Source organism: Dermacentor andersoni, chromosome 11, assembly GCF_023375885.2.
Source record: "Dermacentor andersoni chromosome 11, qqDerAnde1_hic_scaffold, whole genome shotgun sequence".
NCBI classification, from domain to species: Eukaryota; Metazoa; Arthropoda; class Arachnida; order Ixodida; family Ixodidae; genus Dermacentor; species Dermacentor andersoni.
In genome coordinates, this window is record NC_092824.1 from 117,205,637 (window position 1) to 117,223,251 (window position 17,615).

Below are 17,615 nucleotides of genomic sequence, written 5' to 3' on the forward strand. Positions count from 1 at the left end.
TATGATTCTTAGACTGGTTTATTCAACACCCAAAAAATAAATGAGAAAGAACTAAGGCAAAAAGAAAGAAAACAGCAAGAAAGCACATGACATGCTTATGCATCAAGATTCCTTCACGTGTCAAGTTGTCACCATTGCATCAACCAACATTACTACTTTAAGATAACCTTTCTTGTCGACTTGAAGGAAGTAAAGAGATACAACCCACCTTCGAAGTTGAGGGTAATGTTGGCGTGACCTTCTCCGTGGTCATTTCGAGCGAGAACCCGGTACTCGCCGCCGTCCTCGGCTTTGACATTGGCCACCTCCAATGCAACTGTGTGGTTGTGCTTGTCAGACACAATTCTGTACTTGTGCCGAGCATCTTCCTTCACCAGGGTACCTTTGTGATACCTGCATGCACATTGGGGAAGGCAGAAAGTTGTCAGCGATGTTTTGAAGTCTCGCAAGGAAAGCCACAGCTGTGCTTACGTGCAGGCAAGAATAGAATGCCAATCTGGCTTTCACACTTTTTTTTTTCTTCTCGTAATGATGGTAGCACCTAGTGATATTAAAAGGCCTGGCGATAATGAATACTGCAGTTTTTTGTACTTCAACGTGAGATCAGCACACAACCAGTATGATGATATAACTGCGTCTCCTGACAAATTCTCATTTATGCTCAATGTCATCATGATTTCTGAAACCTGGTATACTTGTAATAAAGACGTACTTCGCCTACCAGGCTATCAATGCTTCTTTTTTAACAGACCCTCTCGTAGGGGCGGTGGCTTGCTGCAGCTTATTTCTGAACACTTATCTTGTAACCTTCTCTCAGATTTTTCCGCGATAACACCAGACTATGAAGCTTTAGCGCCAGTACACTATAAGTACATATGTGTGGTTTTGTACTGTCTACCTGATGGCGAAATAGAGGCGTTTTTTGCCTTTCTTGAAAATTTGCTCAGCTATGTGCACTCTAACAAGTTACACCTCATCATAGGAGGTGATTGCAACATAAACCTTTTACAGTCAACTGGGACATCCCATGATTTTCAACTACTGCTCGATGTACTAATCAGATTGCCGAGCTTACTTGATTCACCTGTAATACTGAAAGCCTTATTGACTTATTTATTACAATTGGCATAGGTCACTCAACACTGTCTGTTACTATTATTGCAGATATTGGTGATCATTTCCATATTTACATGCTTTATAAGTGCAATTAACCTCCCAATGGCACAAAAATATCAGCTCCAGTATATTACACAGTGCAGGAGATTAACAGTAAAACATTGGACAACTTTAGGCATGAAATTACACAAACAAATTGGAATGCTGTTTACGAAAAGAGCTTACCACAGAAGTTTTAAATTTGGAACAGTAAAGGCTCCCAAGAAAGGTAAAAAACAATGGATGACACAAGCATGTCTGGAAATGATTAACAAGAAAAATCTGCTACATGCAAAATTCGTGAGAACAAGAGACCCTAACGATCTCTAGGAATTTAAGCGGCACAGAAATTATGTAACTAAATACTTGTGAAGAAATAAAGATGTGCACTATGAAAACCTCTTTAACAAGGCAAGTGCTCATGGTGACATGTTATGGAGAGAGATAAATAAGCTTATTAGCAATCGCTCTTTCAGGAATGATGTACTTGAGATAACTATAGATAATGAGATTGTAAAGGGTGAAGAACTCGCAAATAAATGTAATGAGTACTTCACCTCACTCGCATCATGTCAATTATCTCGTACTACTTCTGGTGCCCAGAATAAAGAATACAGGGACTTTTTAGGTGTACCAAATATAAGCAGTGCATATTTCTTACAAACAACCCCAGAAGAGGTATTCTCAGTATTTATGTCTCTAAATACCACTACCACTTGTGAAATTGATGACATTCAAATCAGACCTAGTAAAGCAGCACTTGATCTTCTGGTACCAGTTCTTACCTATTTATTTATTACCTTCTTATCTACAGGAATTTTCCCAGAGTGAATGAAGCGTGCGAGAGTTAGCGTTTTGTACAAGTCTGGTGATAGAAATGTCTTTTCTAACTGTCATCCCATTTCCATACTTCCTGTTTCTTCCAAAGGGTTAGAAAAAATCATGTATCAATGCGTTAGGTCTTTTTGTGAGAAGTATTCTACATGATCTCCACATCAATTCGGTTTCTATCGGGGCATGTCCATGAAACTTGCCCTGCTCACACAGAAAGAAATCATACTTAATTCATCAAAAAGAAAATATTAACACTACATGTTTTCATTGATTATTCCAAGGCTTTCGGTACGCCATGCAAAATTAAGCCATTATGGTTTTCACCGAACTCCCCTTAACCTACTGAAGTCATATTTATCATAAAGGAAACAACCCATTTTTGTGAATGAATACCAATCCTCTTTATTAAGTATTACATCAGATGCATCACAGGTCAGCATATTATGGCCACTACCGTTTAATATTTACATTAATGATTTAACCAGAATCAGCAACTGTGCGGATTTTATCATTTATGCAGATGATACTAGCTTATTTTTCCATGGCATTGATTTAGGTAGATTATAGATAAAGCTAATATTATTCTTAATTATTTTTTATATGGGGTACAGCAAACTCCTTAGTAATGAACTCTACAAAATCAAAAGCGGTATTGTTCGCACCTGAACAGAAAGCTGCCTCCCGCAGTTGATATACGTATATACCTTGGGCCCACAAATATTCAGGTTGTGAAAGAAGTTACATCATTACCAATAATTTTTAATGAACATCTAAAGTGGGATCAACATGGCACTCTGTCTAAATTTCGACAAATGCTTCCAGTAAAAATCAAATTTTTGCTTTATAATGCATTATTCTCCTTTCACATAAACTACTGTAGTCTTGTGTGGGGAGATACATCTGAAGAAAATAGAAACAAGGTATTCCTGTTACAGAAAAAAGCAATTTGACATATTGCAAGCAGCCAATACAATGCCTACACGAGGGAATTGTTCAGAAACTTTAATATTTTACCAATCCATCAAATACATAGTTTTAACCTCATTATAAAATACAAGCAAAACTTGTTATCCAGCAATGCTTGGTTTCCTGAATTATGCAACCTTAGGAAAAATATAGAATCACATTATAATATTAGGCAAAGGCCTTCCTGGTTTGTGCCTTTCTCTCACACTAACTATGAATTAAAGACTTGAACACTACATTCCTGCATGCTTATACTTATTAGAAAATAAAAACATTACTATTCTTAACATGTCCAAAAAAGAATGGATGAAGTTTCTAATTAGAAATGGTGACATGTAGTTCTCTTTTTCTATGTAATCTGTTACACTACTATATGTTTTACATTTTCACACAAAACTGCCCATGTATGTAATGGGCATCCTCCTATGTTGTTGCTTTGTTGATTTCTCACACACGACTTGTAAGCATGTGTAGTACTTCTGCTTGTGCATTGTTGTATCTTTCTGGCTTTCGAGTGTGTTTCAGTTATGTTATATTGTATACTTTATATAATTAATTTTTTTTGTATTGTGTAATTGAACGCCATGCAACAAAGTGTGGATTTATGCATGATTTTTGGGTAAGTTTGCATAAAGATGTAAAATATGCATGTATAAGTGTAGCTTAATTGTATTCTGTGGTTTTACATGCCAAGGAAAATTGGGTAGGGGCCTTGCCAAGCTGCTAACTGAGTAGCTTTTTGTTCCCATCCTAGCATTTTTTCCCCCCAATCTTTCTCAAAACGGAGGGGGAAGAGGGAAAAAGAGAAATGATGAATAAAATTTAATTTGACTTATTTTGTAAATCTAGTCCACATGAGCAAAGCCTGATTCACACTAATGTGCTGTGGGCTCACAGAAATAAGGCAGCACAAAATAACATTTTTTTTTTCGAACCGTCACAGCTCAATTAACACTGTAATGATGAGTGTAACGACATCTACTTGTATTAGGTGCACTGGTGAAATAAAAAAAAATGTCGCACACCACAAAACAACTGACTCGATGACAATGCTTCATAATAAGTTTGATGATCTAGATCTCCAAGGTGTCATTTTCAGGCTGTACATTTTAAATAACACAGGCTTGTTCCAGTGGAACAAAATAGCATTTGTATACTTTTGTAAGCTCAGTCTAAAGTGACAACTTAAGGTATCAAGAGGATTTCAAAGGAAAACAAGCACTTGAACATGTAACTTCTACCTGAAAACCCAATTTTTTCTCTTGGTGTAGATCACACGTAACTGCAGAGTAGATAAGAAACTATTAATTGACTGACGTTAATTACAGTTTTTGCATACAGACTCAGCAGGACTACCCGGAACATTATTGGGGACGACTATCAATGTACAGTCAACGATCGTTTTTTCGGACATGCCCGATAATTATGATGCCTTCGCGGCACCATGTACCCCATAGAGTCAATAGATAACTTTAGTTTAGGGGACGCAAGCGGCTTGCACACGCAAGAACTAGGGGCGCCGGTACTGCGCATGCGCAGTACCGGCGCCCCAAGTTTTTGCGTACGCAAGCCGCTTGCGTCCCCTAAACTAAAACTCTCCAATGTATAAAAACGTCTTAAATTTCGGACGCGAAAAACCCTCGCCGTCCGATTTTCCGGACCTTCTGCTATAACCGCAGGTCTGAAACGGCATTAATCGAAGCCACCACCACCACCATTTTGATTATCTCGCCGCCTCGAGCCAGTGCTCTCGCACGCAGATCAGTTAGGGCACATTCACACCGGCGACTGACAGTGGTCGCGCGACCAAGTTGGTCGCAAAGCGACCAGTCGCAAATGGTCGCAAACGGTCGCCTTTCTTGAAAAGCGACCATTTTGGGCCAGTCGCTCTCTTCGCGATTTTTCAGTCGCGCGACCGTGGTCGCAAAACTGATAAACCAATCAGCGGCACGCCGGAAGTGATCTTTCGTGTGTCTACATCCGGCCTCCTCCGGCGTCGCGCTCAAATTCCGCGTGGATTCCGAGAGTTCTCGCTGAGAACGATAATCTCCGGGATTGCGACTTGCGGGTCGCGCTCAGCCGGGCTTGCCGGTGTGAACATCAGTCGCCTTCGGTCGCTTTTTGATTGCGAGTCGCAAATGGTCGCGCGACCTCCTCAAGTCGCCGGTGTGAATGTGCCCTTAGTAGCCGTAGCCACCACCACGGCAACGCTAGGCATAGCTACTTCGACGTTCGCTATCAAGCTTCTTGCTGTTCGGTGCTGTGTTTTTCATTGAAACAAAGCGCCGCTGTTAGCAATGGCGACTCTGCCTTTGTAATCCTTGCCAATGGCTCCGAAGCTGGGAAAGCACGGTGCGTTGCATAATACCGGTTTTCAAAAGTCAGCTTCGCCTCAATACATAAATGTTACGCGGTGAAACATACCAAGACTGAAAAGGGTCAATTGTCACGTTACGTTTTTCTTAATTATATACACGTGCATCCGCCTTATATTATCACAGTACGAGCACCGAAACGCCTAATAACAGTTCTAGCAGGCTTTTATAGCTACTTTGGACGTGCCTGTGGCGATTTGAGTTCTAGGGGGAAGTAAAAGACATGCATTCATTTTTTTCGGACTACTCGATTTTTCGGACGTTTTCGCGGCCCCTAGAAAGTCTAAAAAATCTGACTGTACTGTAACCAGCTGGCTTTCTTAACTGACACTGAAATCTCATTACACATGCGCGTTCACAGTGCCATACTTGGCCCATACTCTATGTACGTTGCAGAATGTCAAAGTTGTTCAGCTGAAAAAATCAGGCCTAATGTTATTCACCATTCAATGGCTGGTGTTGGGTCTGCTACACACTGACACTCAAAGATTATTTTGTTTCCATCGTCGGATTGCCGGATGGTCGGTTTTTCAGTGAATGTTGGCTTTGCCCCTTCATCTGGAAGATCATCACCTGTGCATGAGGAAGTACAAAAAAGGTTCCATTAGCAAAAGAAACTCCATGAAACTTGTTGAGGTAAAAGCAACACTGCATGTATCACACGGACATTACAGGCAAATTCATTTAAGCCAAGAGGCTTTATTTAGAACATGCAGCAAGGAACATTTTGGTAAAACTCCCTATTTGAACTATCACAAATGGATGGCAAGACATGCTAAAGAAATCATTTAAAAAGTGAAAGTGAAAAAAAAAAAGAACATGAAGAAATTATATAGAAGGTGATAATTGGAAAATGACAACTGGTGAAGTATTAATTCAGCTTTCGGGCATACTCTAGCCAAGTCACAAAGATGACTTTTTTATGCCCAACAGTACAGCAACTAAATTAGGTGCACAATAGCCGATTATATGTGAATTAACTATTTGTTTAATTTAGCACTACAGCTGCTTTGTTCACATGTTAGATGTTCAGGGTGAGCTACAGTGCTGCTTGAGTGGTATAGTTCATGACTTCAACCTTTAATAAATCTTCCTGAAAATTTCAGGTTTCAGGTGAAAAATTTTAGTTTTAAAGTCTGGGAGCCATCATACAAAAATGTTTTCTTCTTTTTTTTTTTTTTGAAGGTGCATCTAACACAAGATATATTTGATTTAAGATACATAAAGAACTTTTGTTTTTGGTGCAGACTGCCAGCTACTGTTTTCAAAACAACACTTATGAAATTGAAGATGCCTTATCGCAGTACTTTCCAACAATGAGCAGGTAACTGCACTTCACCTGATGATCATTGTTTCTGGTGAAATACAATGTTGCTCCTCATGTAACAACCTCCAAGTGGGTATTGCGACTATTACCAGAGGCTTAAAGAAAATGTCTTTACTTAAAATTCGCTCACCTTAAGTTTTCTCATGCACTTAATATACACAACTTTTTTTCCCCTAAACGAACAAAGAAAAGTGAGGCAACTAAATATGGACAGTGCTCTGAAGGAGGTCTTTAAAGGCTACATATTGAACCAGCAACAATGCATAAATGTAGGTGGCAATACAGTCAAACAAACTTTTCACAGCAAAAATAAGAAAACATTATGCAAGTCACAAACTTACTGTCAAAGTTTAGGCTGATGTTGGCATTGCCTTCCCCAAGTTCGTTCTTGGCAGTGACTTTGTATTTGCCGGCATCCTCAATGGTGACATCATCTATTTGCAGTGTCACATGGTAGGAATTTCCATCCTTGTCCATGTGCACCTGTCATAAATATGATTACCTCCATCACACCACTGCTGCTGCACCACAACAAAAAAGTGACCTCTGCATCATGCATACCTGGACACGACAAGGGGGGGAAGGGGATAGCAAGCTTTCTTTTTCTTCATTTACCCTGAGCACATACATTTTGATGGAAATGTACACACATTATTAGTGATTATTTGCGTCTAGATGCAGCACACAAGAATCAGCAAGCTTGAACCAGTACAAAATCGCAAGCAACACATTATCTTTAGAACACAGTGGCTTCTTCAGCAACTTTGTTGTTGGCAATTTCACCAGCTTCATGAAACTGTTTGCATAAACTTGCTTGATACAAGCACCTCTCTTGCATCCTTTCGCTATGAGAAGACTTCCATGGGTATGATTGTAGACTGATAAGTAAAAGTATTTGCGAACAAAATTTATTTTTTTTTTAAATTTATCAAGAATTCATAATAATCATGAGCCCGAATTAATAAATTTTACGGATAATTTGGGATAGTTGGCAGGTAGGTATCTTGTGCACTATTTAGTATACTTTTTGTAGGCCTTGCACCACTTTACTATAATTATAGCAGAAACTAAATATGGCTCTAATAGAAAATTCACATTACACAGTTGAATGCGCCTAGATGTGGTACATAAGATAACAATATTGTGTGACATGTCCTACATAGGACACACTGGTCATTGCATGAACGAGTGGTGATGAGAACATCCACTAGTGGTTAAAAATAAAGAAGGTGTGCACTGGCACATGCATTGTGATTCCTGCAGGTGTGAGCTGTGTTTTTCACACACAGAGATCATAACAAAAAGCAAGAACATGCTAATGAGCCAAATTTTAGAGGCCCCTCAAGAGAAACAGAGATAGATGCATCTATAACATGTCCATATCATAGTAATGCTCAGCAAGTGCCTTTTTGTTCAAACTTGTGACATAATGACATAATACAAAAAGCCATTTATCATTTTTGGTATACTTTTTCACCTCTAGTCTTATAATTCTGCACACGCCTTTGATGTATGGTGTACAATATATAAGTGACATTTCAAGCCTGGCAACAGTTCATATTGCTGCTCGTCTTGTCTGTGCTTTTCTGTATGTAGCCTACAGAAAATGAAGTCAGAGAAAGTATAGGGGAAATTACTTGTCATTTTTAATCTCTTCATTTCAATTAAAGACAAGTAATTTCTCTATGCATTCCTTGAAATCATTGTATCATTGTCTGTTGGCTTCATATGATTGTGACTAACAAAAATCAGGCCACTCGGTCTCCCTTCTTCTAGTCCCTTTTCGTATGTGTCTTTTCATGACTGTCTTCTAACAGCACTCTAAACTCTCTCTGCACTTAGATATCTGCATCATTGTCACACAATTCTTACTGCTTCATTACAATTCTGGGTATGAATTTTCTGCTTCATTGCAAGAGTATATGAAATCCAGGGTATGATACAATCCTGTCTGGAAGCAAAGAGGCATGAAGGAAAAAAGAGAATGCTGACCAAGAACTAAAAAAATGTTTAGTGAAAAAATTGAAAGACATTTCGGCTCCCACATGGAAACCTGGTTCATAATGAGACAGATGTGCATCTGCCTCATCACGAACAATGCTCTCGGGAGGTAAAAAGTCCTTTATTTTTTCATGATATGTTTTTAGTTCTTGGTTGGCGTTCTCCTTTATTCATCATGAAAAAAGTGTGACACTAGTTCACAAACATATGTTGCATTAGGTGAGTTGCATACAATTTCTCAAGAGTTGTAAGATAATGAACATCACTCAAGATTCTGCTGCACTAGTATGAAAAAGCAAGAATGTCTGAATAATGTGGAAATACTGGTGATTATGGTGACAGCAGATTTCACAAGTAAGCTATGTTTTTGTCACATATACTATTAAGTAGGCTATGTGATAAAAATTATAAGTGTTTATCCACTACCACTGTTTCCTTCAGATTCCAGCGTCAACATTATTGATACAAGACTTAAGCACAACTGCTTTCATTGACATAAATTAGAATAAGAACGCTCAAAGAAATCAGTCTATACAGCAAGCTCTCACTTTTACGAATGTCAGTTTAATGAATATTTCAGAATAACGAACTTTTAGAAAATCCCAGGCGGTTTTTTAATGTTTTCTATGCGAAAATCTTTCAGTTAAACGAATTTCTGAATAGCAAATGTTTCAGTTAAACTTTATCAGTGGACCTGGGCTCATTTTTGAAATCAGCTCAACAAAGTTTTGTGCTCTGCAGCGCTGGTGTAGCCAATGCTCGCTGCCCCCAAATCGCCCCTCCAGCAGCATAAGAGTAACACCGGCTACAAATTGAAACTTCTGGCATAAATCCTGCCCTTCCCCCCTGTGAGGTGAAAGCAAGCAGGAGGAACAGCGCAAGGTGGTGATTGACCCCAGAATGTGGACAGAGATCTGTCACCAGCTGGATGTTGACAGCAACACTTCGTTTGAAAACTATGTGCAGCGTGACATTTAGCTCGTTAGCTGTGCTGAAATATCAGATCTGGAAATTGTTTCCAGTGTTCGTTCCAAAGCAGAAGAGTGTAACGAGGAAGATGCAAAGGCAAAGGCAGATTCAAATCCTGTAACTCTAGCCGAGGCTGTAGGATGACTTGGAGAGTTGTGAGAATTCGTGTCTCAGCAACAAGCTGTGCCAGAGGAAGTGCACAAAAACATAGACTCTCTGGACAGCTTTGTTACTTCTTGCCCTTTAAGAGCAACAGTGCAAATGAAAATTTGATTTTTTTTTTCAATACGAGATGGGCAGCAACATAACTGTTATGCATTTTGTATATATTGATTTACATAATTCTATAAATTGCATTTCACACTTTTGATTCTATGTCTTCTGTGCCCTATGCTGTTCCATATTCTAGTGAATATTCAGTTTAATGAACTTTCAGTTAAGTGAACTATTCCCTTGGATCCCTTAAAGTTACTGTACATTGTTATAAATAGGCATCTTTACTCATAATAAACAGCAGCTTTTTTTTTCAAACTTCGTCTAATATTCACAATGTTTGACGTTCACTCAAGAAAGATCAGGTGTAGAACCGGTAACGCTGCCAAATTACTACTCAGAATGCAGAGAAACGAAAGTGCTCTCAAATCTGTTGATGGGATTGCCCACAGTCAATGTTAGCGCGATTTCTTGGTATTGATCAAAATGTCCATGCCCCTGTTACATGCAGTTTGGGTTATCAGTGCGACATGTCAAGGTGTACGGGTGCCCAATATGAAGGCGTTCAAAAGAAGAGACCACAATTGGCAGGCGTGTATTATACATGCAGTCATCAGGTAAACCGTCTCTGCAAAAGGCTCTTACAAGCAGATGCCTCATATGTTGAACATTGCGGAACACTGTAGATCGACAGGAAGCACAGAGTTCGAAGTGGCGGATGCGCGCGCGCCTTTGACTCTGATCTGGAGCCCCAAATTCGCGACTGAAGTCACTTCTATTTGTCCATCTTTCAACAGGTGACAGCTGTCAGCCGACCAGGTTTGGCGCCAGTTTTGATCACTCAAACTAAGTACTCGAGCAGACGCATGTAAGACAGCAATTAAGACGGCAGCCTGGGGCTCTTACTGACCTGGAAGCGGCCCTTTGGAACCACGGGAGTGCCGTTATGAAACCAGCAGACAGTTGGCTCCGGGTCCGCCAGGATCCGTGCCTCGAAGAGGAGACGCTCGCCATCGTCCTCCTGCCGTATTGTGGGCTTTTTAGCAAACGTCGGCGCGATGCCGTCGATTTGCCTGCGTCATAAAGTAAAACCATACTGAAGCAACACTTCGGTTCACTTTCGGCGTGTAAAAATTTGAGCGATACGCTCTCTCGCAGAACAGTTGACCAGTTGAGGCATACGACTAAGACCGAGATGGAAAAAATTGAATAAAGGGTCAGCCAACAACTAAAAAGTCAGCACTGCGAAACTTTTGACACGCTTTTGGCATGCTCAATTCAGCCGCGAGTTGGCTCATAGCGATGGCGATTGTGCTGACCTGTATTCTATGCATGTAGAACCGGAACAATCTCGTGCAGACACACAGCTCTACTTCATTTACCTGATAACTGAAGGCTGCAAAGCTAATAGGCTTATCTCAGCCTACTTATATTTTCACAATCAAATATCGAGAACGAACTCGCAAGCTGATTGGTCACATGACGACTCTCTGGAGAGAGTAGGCTTTATTGTGAACACACTGATGATGAGGAAAAGACAGCCCCTACTTATGCAACGAAAACAGTCAGCACATTTCAACAAAATATCTGGTTTTCACAGCTTTTGCGATATTGAAAAGAGCGAATACGAACGCTAGAGATGTCGGCCGAAAAATCACGCCTCTGATTTGCTACACCACACTCGCAAAGGCTGGTTGGGAAAGGCAAAAATGAAGGCATACTATGTGAAGCAGCCTGCATGACCCTGTCTATCACAATAATTTTACTAGTGCTTATTACTGATAATTACATAGTTTAGTAATACTAGTGCCACGTGAAACGAAAAAACCTGAAAGGAGTACATGTTCGTTGTTATCACCTGCAGGGCTACGCATATCGTACATGCATGAATCGCACGGGAAGTGCTGTTAACTCAGGCCCGAGCTTCCTGCTACTCAAGGTGGATATGACAGTCTTCCCTTTCAGGCCTGAGTCAAGAGACAAGAGCGTAACTTGGGTCAATCGGTTGCTCTTGACGAACGTGCAGCAGCAAGAAACGAACTATACGACAACGCAGAAATCAAAGGCTAAATCAGTAGTACTGATTGCTATCTAAATTTTGTTAGAGCTCCAACAAAAAGTTTAAATGGCTGGCGATTTTTTAATAAAATTTATCCGTTACACAGTTCTGGTGCTTATTCTCTGATTTATTCTCATTCCTTATGCGCGCTGCATCTCTAATTGAAGTGAGCTCGCAGCGATTCTGAATGTGCAGTCGATGAACTCATAATGCATGCATGCGCACGAGCTCGTTATTCCCTAGGTGCACGCGGCATCGTGTCAACGGGCCGTTACCGCATGCGAGTGAATAGAGCATGTTTTCAAACTTTCGAGATCCTTGATAACTCTTTCCAATTTAGTCGCTTGTGCCTGCTCATGTGCGACAAAACTGTAGTGTTGGTCCAAATCTAAGCATCCCGGCAATATTATGAAAAACTAAAGGCGATTATTAGAAGTTATTTGCATACAACGTACACACACGTCAACAATATATATATATACATTTGATTTCTTCGTTTTTTTTAGAGACCATGCTTATTGTGTGCTCACGCACGTACATCCGTTACAGATGACCGGAACATTCTAAAAGAAACCTAAATTTAATCGGTTTTTTTTTTTGTCATTAACATTCCGTTTTCAAAATAAAATTTTGTTATGAGCTTAAAGAAACAAAACAATCGGCCATACAAAGTAATTCGACTTGTTTTTGAATTGGACGTTCGCTCAACGAGTCATCTCATGGGCCCTTCCTACATGACAGTTCTTTCTCCTTCCTGCCTTCGCCGGTCGCACGGCGTCAGCTGCCTTTCCGTCATTTTAGCACGCGAGATGAACGGCTCCCACAACGAGAACTTCCGGTTGGGTGCTGTCCACCTACGTGCTGTGCGTGATGATTGCTAAAGCTGAACCATGGCAGGTGAGCTGCAGTGATTCACGATCGGCTAGGAATAGTGCGCACACATGTTCAACGAGAGGAATACACACACAACAACGCAGCGCTGACTCTCAGCTTGAATATTTAAGTCCACCACAAAGTATAAATAACAGTTGCGTGGCTTACCGACATAATGTAGCGCGAAGGCGCAATTACAAAGAGACACAGATACGCGTCTCTTCTTTGTAATTGTACCTTCGCGCTACATTATGTCGGCAAGGAAACACCCACTAGACCATCAACAAGTCTTTCTACAGTTACATGGAGTGTCGCTGTATACCGACACACCTCGCACACTGATATCTTTGCCTATTTTCTCAATTTTCGGTCTGCACCGCGGTAAATAGAATATTGTACGGAAGCGGTACAGTGCCGTCGTCATGGGCTGCTAGTATATATGGAGTTTTCTAACTGTAAAAGCCAATGCACAGCACGAAATATATTCGTACACAACGAAGTAGTTGTTGAACTTCAGGATAGTGGCTAGCCGGACTTCTTGGCACGAACACATAATTTAGCAAACAGCGCAAAAAACGGGACACAGAAAAGAGACACACGACACAGGCGCTGTAGTACAGATGCATTCGGCGTTTCACGGCCATGTTAAGTTGACGTAACTGAGTCCAAACTTAAATAACTGTTTGTATAAATGCTAAAGGTGACGGTGGCGACGAACTGGAAAGAAAAAGACAGTGCAAGCTTCCACTCTGTGAAGAAGGATGACCAGCAAAGCTGCGTATGTGGGCCCCTTAATGGCGAACTGCACCTCCGCCGCGGGTCGGCCTGGCATCGCACTATCTTCGGGATCGTTCCACGAATGGGGGAGTGCTTCAAGCCTGCTTGACCTCCGCCGCGGGTCGGCCCGGCATTGCACTATCTTCGGGATCGGTGCACGTATAGGGAATTTTGTGTATACACACGGACGTGATCCTGGGGGAACTAGCCCTTAACAGCTTTGATGTAAAATTGTTTACACCTGTGTTAATTAATTAATTATTAATTAATCACGACGACGAACGCGGTAGCATTGGCACGAGCGCGTTCGCGCGGTAGCGCCGATGGGAGCCAACGAGCCAGTTGGGCAAGAAGACGATGACGCTGGAGCCCATTCTGATGATGATAGTTTTTTTTTAAACACACGGACACAATCCTGGGGGAAGTAGCCCTTAACAGCTTCGCTGTAAAAATGGTACGCGACCGTAATCTTTGACTTAAGAGTCTCTTAGTGGCACTCGCACCTCGGTGTTGGTGTTCTTTAGTTTAAGCGAGCGAACGTCCTACTTCTTCGTGGTTTGGGAGAGGGAAAGTACACTCGATTCTGCAGCCCATATGGGAGCACGGCACAGCGTATCGAACTTCCTTCCCCTGGCGCGCGCACTGCGCTTCCTCCTTGCCCTCCCTCGCTTCTCTCCCGAACGTCCTTCCCCTGGTGCGATATGCGGGCGAGAAGCGAGGGAGGGCGAGGAGGAAGCGCAGCGCGCGCCACCTGGCGGGGCGTAGCCCCCTAGCGAACGGCGCACGAAGCGCACCTTCGCGCTCTCTCCGGTGTTGACGTCAAAGCATGTAATGAGCGCGCGCGTGCAGCTGTTGCGAGCAGGTGCGCGCCGGGATAGGAGAAGCGAGAGTGGAAGGAGTGATGTCACATCCACTATGCTAGGCAGATGTTTAGTCTATGCCAGGCAACTGTTTTCCATTAATTGGCCGGTTAAATATCAAGCCACTGTCTTGTATGTGACATCATTAGTGACGTCATTACTTCCGTTTTCTACTTCCGGGTTACCAGGAATTTGGCCAAAGTCGTGATCATGTGGCGGGTCTCTAATGTCTACGATTCTGTGCTTTGGTGTGCGGTAATCAGTGATTTCTAATTAATTCTAATTATTCCCGACACTTCTGTAACTCCACTTTTAACTAAACTTATGCTCTAATATTATATCTATAATGAAACCCATAAATTTTGTTCTGTACTATAATTTTCTATTTTTTTCAGATATATATTGAATTTCGTCCCCGGTCGTTTCAGAAGGTGAACTGGAATGCTGCGCAAGAAGCAAGAGTGTCACTCGATGCTCATGCCACTAAAGGTTAAACATTTTACTATCGAGTCACTGCTGCGTTTGTGTACCTGAAAGGTACGGAAACTGCATCGAGGACGGCGCCGCAGACATTCTCACGACTCCGTTGGCAAAATATGCCACGTGGTGTGAGGAACCAAGGAGCCTTCATGACGAGCGACACAACAGAAGTAGTGCGTGCGAGCAGGTCTAGCAAGACCGAATACCACAAAAGGGGGATAGATGAGACATGACGTGGGCTGCATGCGACGTGGCCAACAAAGGTCAGACTGATCTCGGACGGTGAGCCAGGGAAGTACACAGGCGGAGCTTATGCGTGGTACCGAGACAGTGTTGCCACAGACAATGCAAAAGTAGTAGTAGAGTTTTGCTTGAAAAATCAATAGAAATCAGTAGATTCTTGATGCTGGCGAAAGAGGTATTTTAAACGAAGTTTCCCTCCGGCACGGTTCCAGTGCTTATTGCTATTTCTTCAATGTGCCGTCTACTAAACAGTAACACAATACAATGACCTCTGAAATTCTTTGCGCGTTACGCGTTAAAAAAAAAGCACACGCATTGATAAGTAATAGAAAAAGTAGAACATTTTGAAAAAGTAGTAGATTTTGCTATTGCTTTTTTGGAAGACCCGACAAATCGGTAGATTCGGAAGCTTTATCACCGAATCAATAAAAATTTGAAGAAAAAGATCGGCCGTCAAATTAGTACCTGTGGCAACACTGCACTGAGAAAGTCGGTGGTTGACTTCACCAGACCATGACCCTGCTGTGGCAGGCACCCAGACCTCAAAAAACGATTTGGTCGTTTTTGTTTTTCTTCTACTTGTTTTGTGCGCTGCGGTAGGACGTGATCGTGTGAAGGCGTAGCAACGATGTGCAACTATGCTATAGCCATGGCATAGACACGTACTGTACGTACGTTATATACGTGACGAGATCAGACACGCTCTTGCGAAAATGTGCGCAGCAAAAATGCGCACCCGTCTTGTGACAAGGCTTCGCGTATGGTTATGTACATGAGAGTAATTCTGTTAAAACGTAATGTTATTTGTTGCATGCAGAAATGCTATAACCGATTTTGAAACGGAAAGCAAATGTTACAGTACACGCTCCCTGTTTTCTTGAATGCCACTAATTTGTCTAGAAACACTTGGTTTGACCAAAATTCTAAGAGCTCGGACTTATACCATATTGATCCATTTATTGAATTCAAATTTTCATTGCCATTAGATAGAAGTATGGAAACCCTTATTCATCGACTAAGGCTAGGCACTGCCTACACAAAGCATTTCTTACACAGAATTGGCCGAGCGGAAACCCCCGAATGTGATTGTGGATTTGTAGACGAAGGTATATATCACCTCCTTCTAGATTTCCCACATCACGACACATCAAGATGCCGACTAAAATCAGCGCTAATTAAATTAGACAACAGACCTTTCAGTTTAAGGAAACTTCTGGGCCCTTGGCCAACAACGGCCTTGCCGAAGAGCGCTTTAAAAGCACTAAAGACTTTTCTTGAAGACAGCGGCATTGTTGGACGTTATTAGCACTTTCATTGTTCCCTTCATTTGAATGTCACTTTATATATGCATCTGTTTGTGAATTATGTTATGTTGACTATTCTGTTGTGACTGTATGTGATAATGCATCTACACGATGTATGTACCACCCGCTGACTAGACAATGTGTTATTAGGCGACAGTATCGTTTGTACTTTTGAGACTTTTATCTACATAAGTGTGGAGACATTTACCTTGTATACTGTATGTACCATGTGTTCCTTACGTCATAGTCTTCCTGTGGAAACGTTGCGTGATAAGTCCTGGTGCTTGTGTGAAAAGATTATTTGATATGTAACTTTGAACCCTGTACGATGTATGACGGAACCACACAAGAGATAAGGAGTAGCCGGCGCCTTAAATTGTGCGCCAACATCTCCTTATATCATATCAATAAAGAAAACGCACACAACGTACATATTGAGCATTGCCATTTGTTGGTCGTGTTGGTAAACTGAAAGCATATTTAGCGCCAGCAAACAAGGACGGAAGGGAGACGACACCACAATGCGCAAATGAAAAAGTGATCCAAACATTTTATCCATGTGGTAACTTGCGTAAATGTCCCGATGGTGCTAGAAAATCTTCTTGTTCGGGTTGTCATTGATATGTTGCGTTTTGTTTTTCTTTCTTTCTTTTCCTTGTGCTAGTGCCATGTTAGGTGCGTTGCAAAAACAAATATGTCGTTAAAAATATATTTATTTATTTCCTGTGCTCGTTTGATTTTGTTGACATGCTACTCTTTCTTATTACATATCTATTACTGAATGTTAGGCAAATATTACATCATGTTAATTTTGCTCCCGCTGCACCATGTTGTTAAAGGGCCTCGAACAGTGATCAAGGGAACTAGACATAATTTTTGTTCGAGTCTCCTTCATTTTGTACGCTGTACGTACGTACAATAGTAAAAACATGTCAGTTTTCAAGGTAGTGTACATACATTTCTTTTTTAATAGTCGTTTCGCCTCTGTTTCTTGTTTTCGCTCCCTGGCCGTATTTCCCTAAACCTTGCCACAATTGTTTCGTAGAATACAAGTGGCCAAGCGGTTAGGCATATGTGGTAGGACGAACCTCAAATATTACGCGCGCGGCTACCTGTAAAGCTGTCTTCTCCATCGTAAGATTACATGTAGGGAGAAGCGTGCTGAAGATTGGTTCTCTC

General features: G+C 41.4%; 1 protein-coding gene across 1 annotated transcript in view; it reads right to left on the reverse strand.

The window, feature by feature from the left end:
• The window catches only part of bt (projectin protein bent), a 247,652-nt gene that overhangs the window by 160,730 nt on the left and 69,307 nt on the right, over positions 1–17,615 (reverse strand). The window contains exons 4-7 of the mRNA XM_055075480.1: positions 10,751–10,913; positions 6,999–7,140; positions 5,774–5,903; positions 209–393 (exon numbers count right to left, since the gene is read on the reverse strand). Of these exons, the coding sequence (XP_054931455.1) occupies positions 209–393; positions 5,774–5,903; positions 6,999–7,140; positions 10,751–10,913 (620 nt within the window). The remainder of the gene's footprint in view (positions 1–208; positions 394–5,773; positions 5,904–6,998; positions 7,141–10,750; positions 10,914–17,615) is intronic.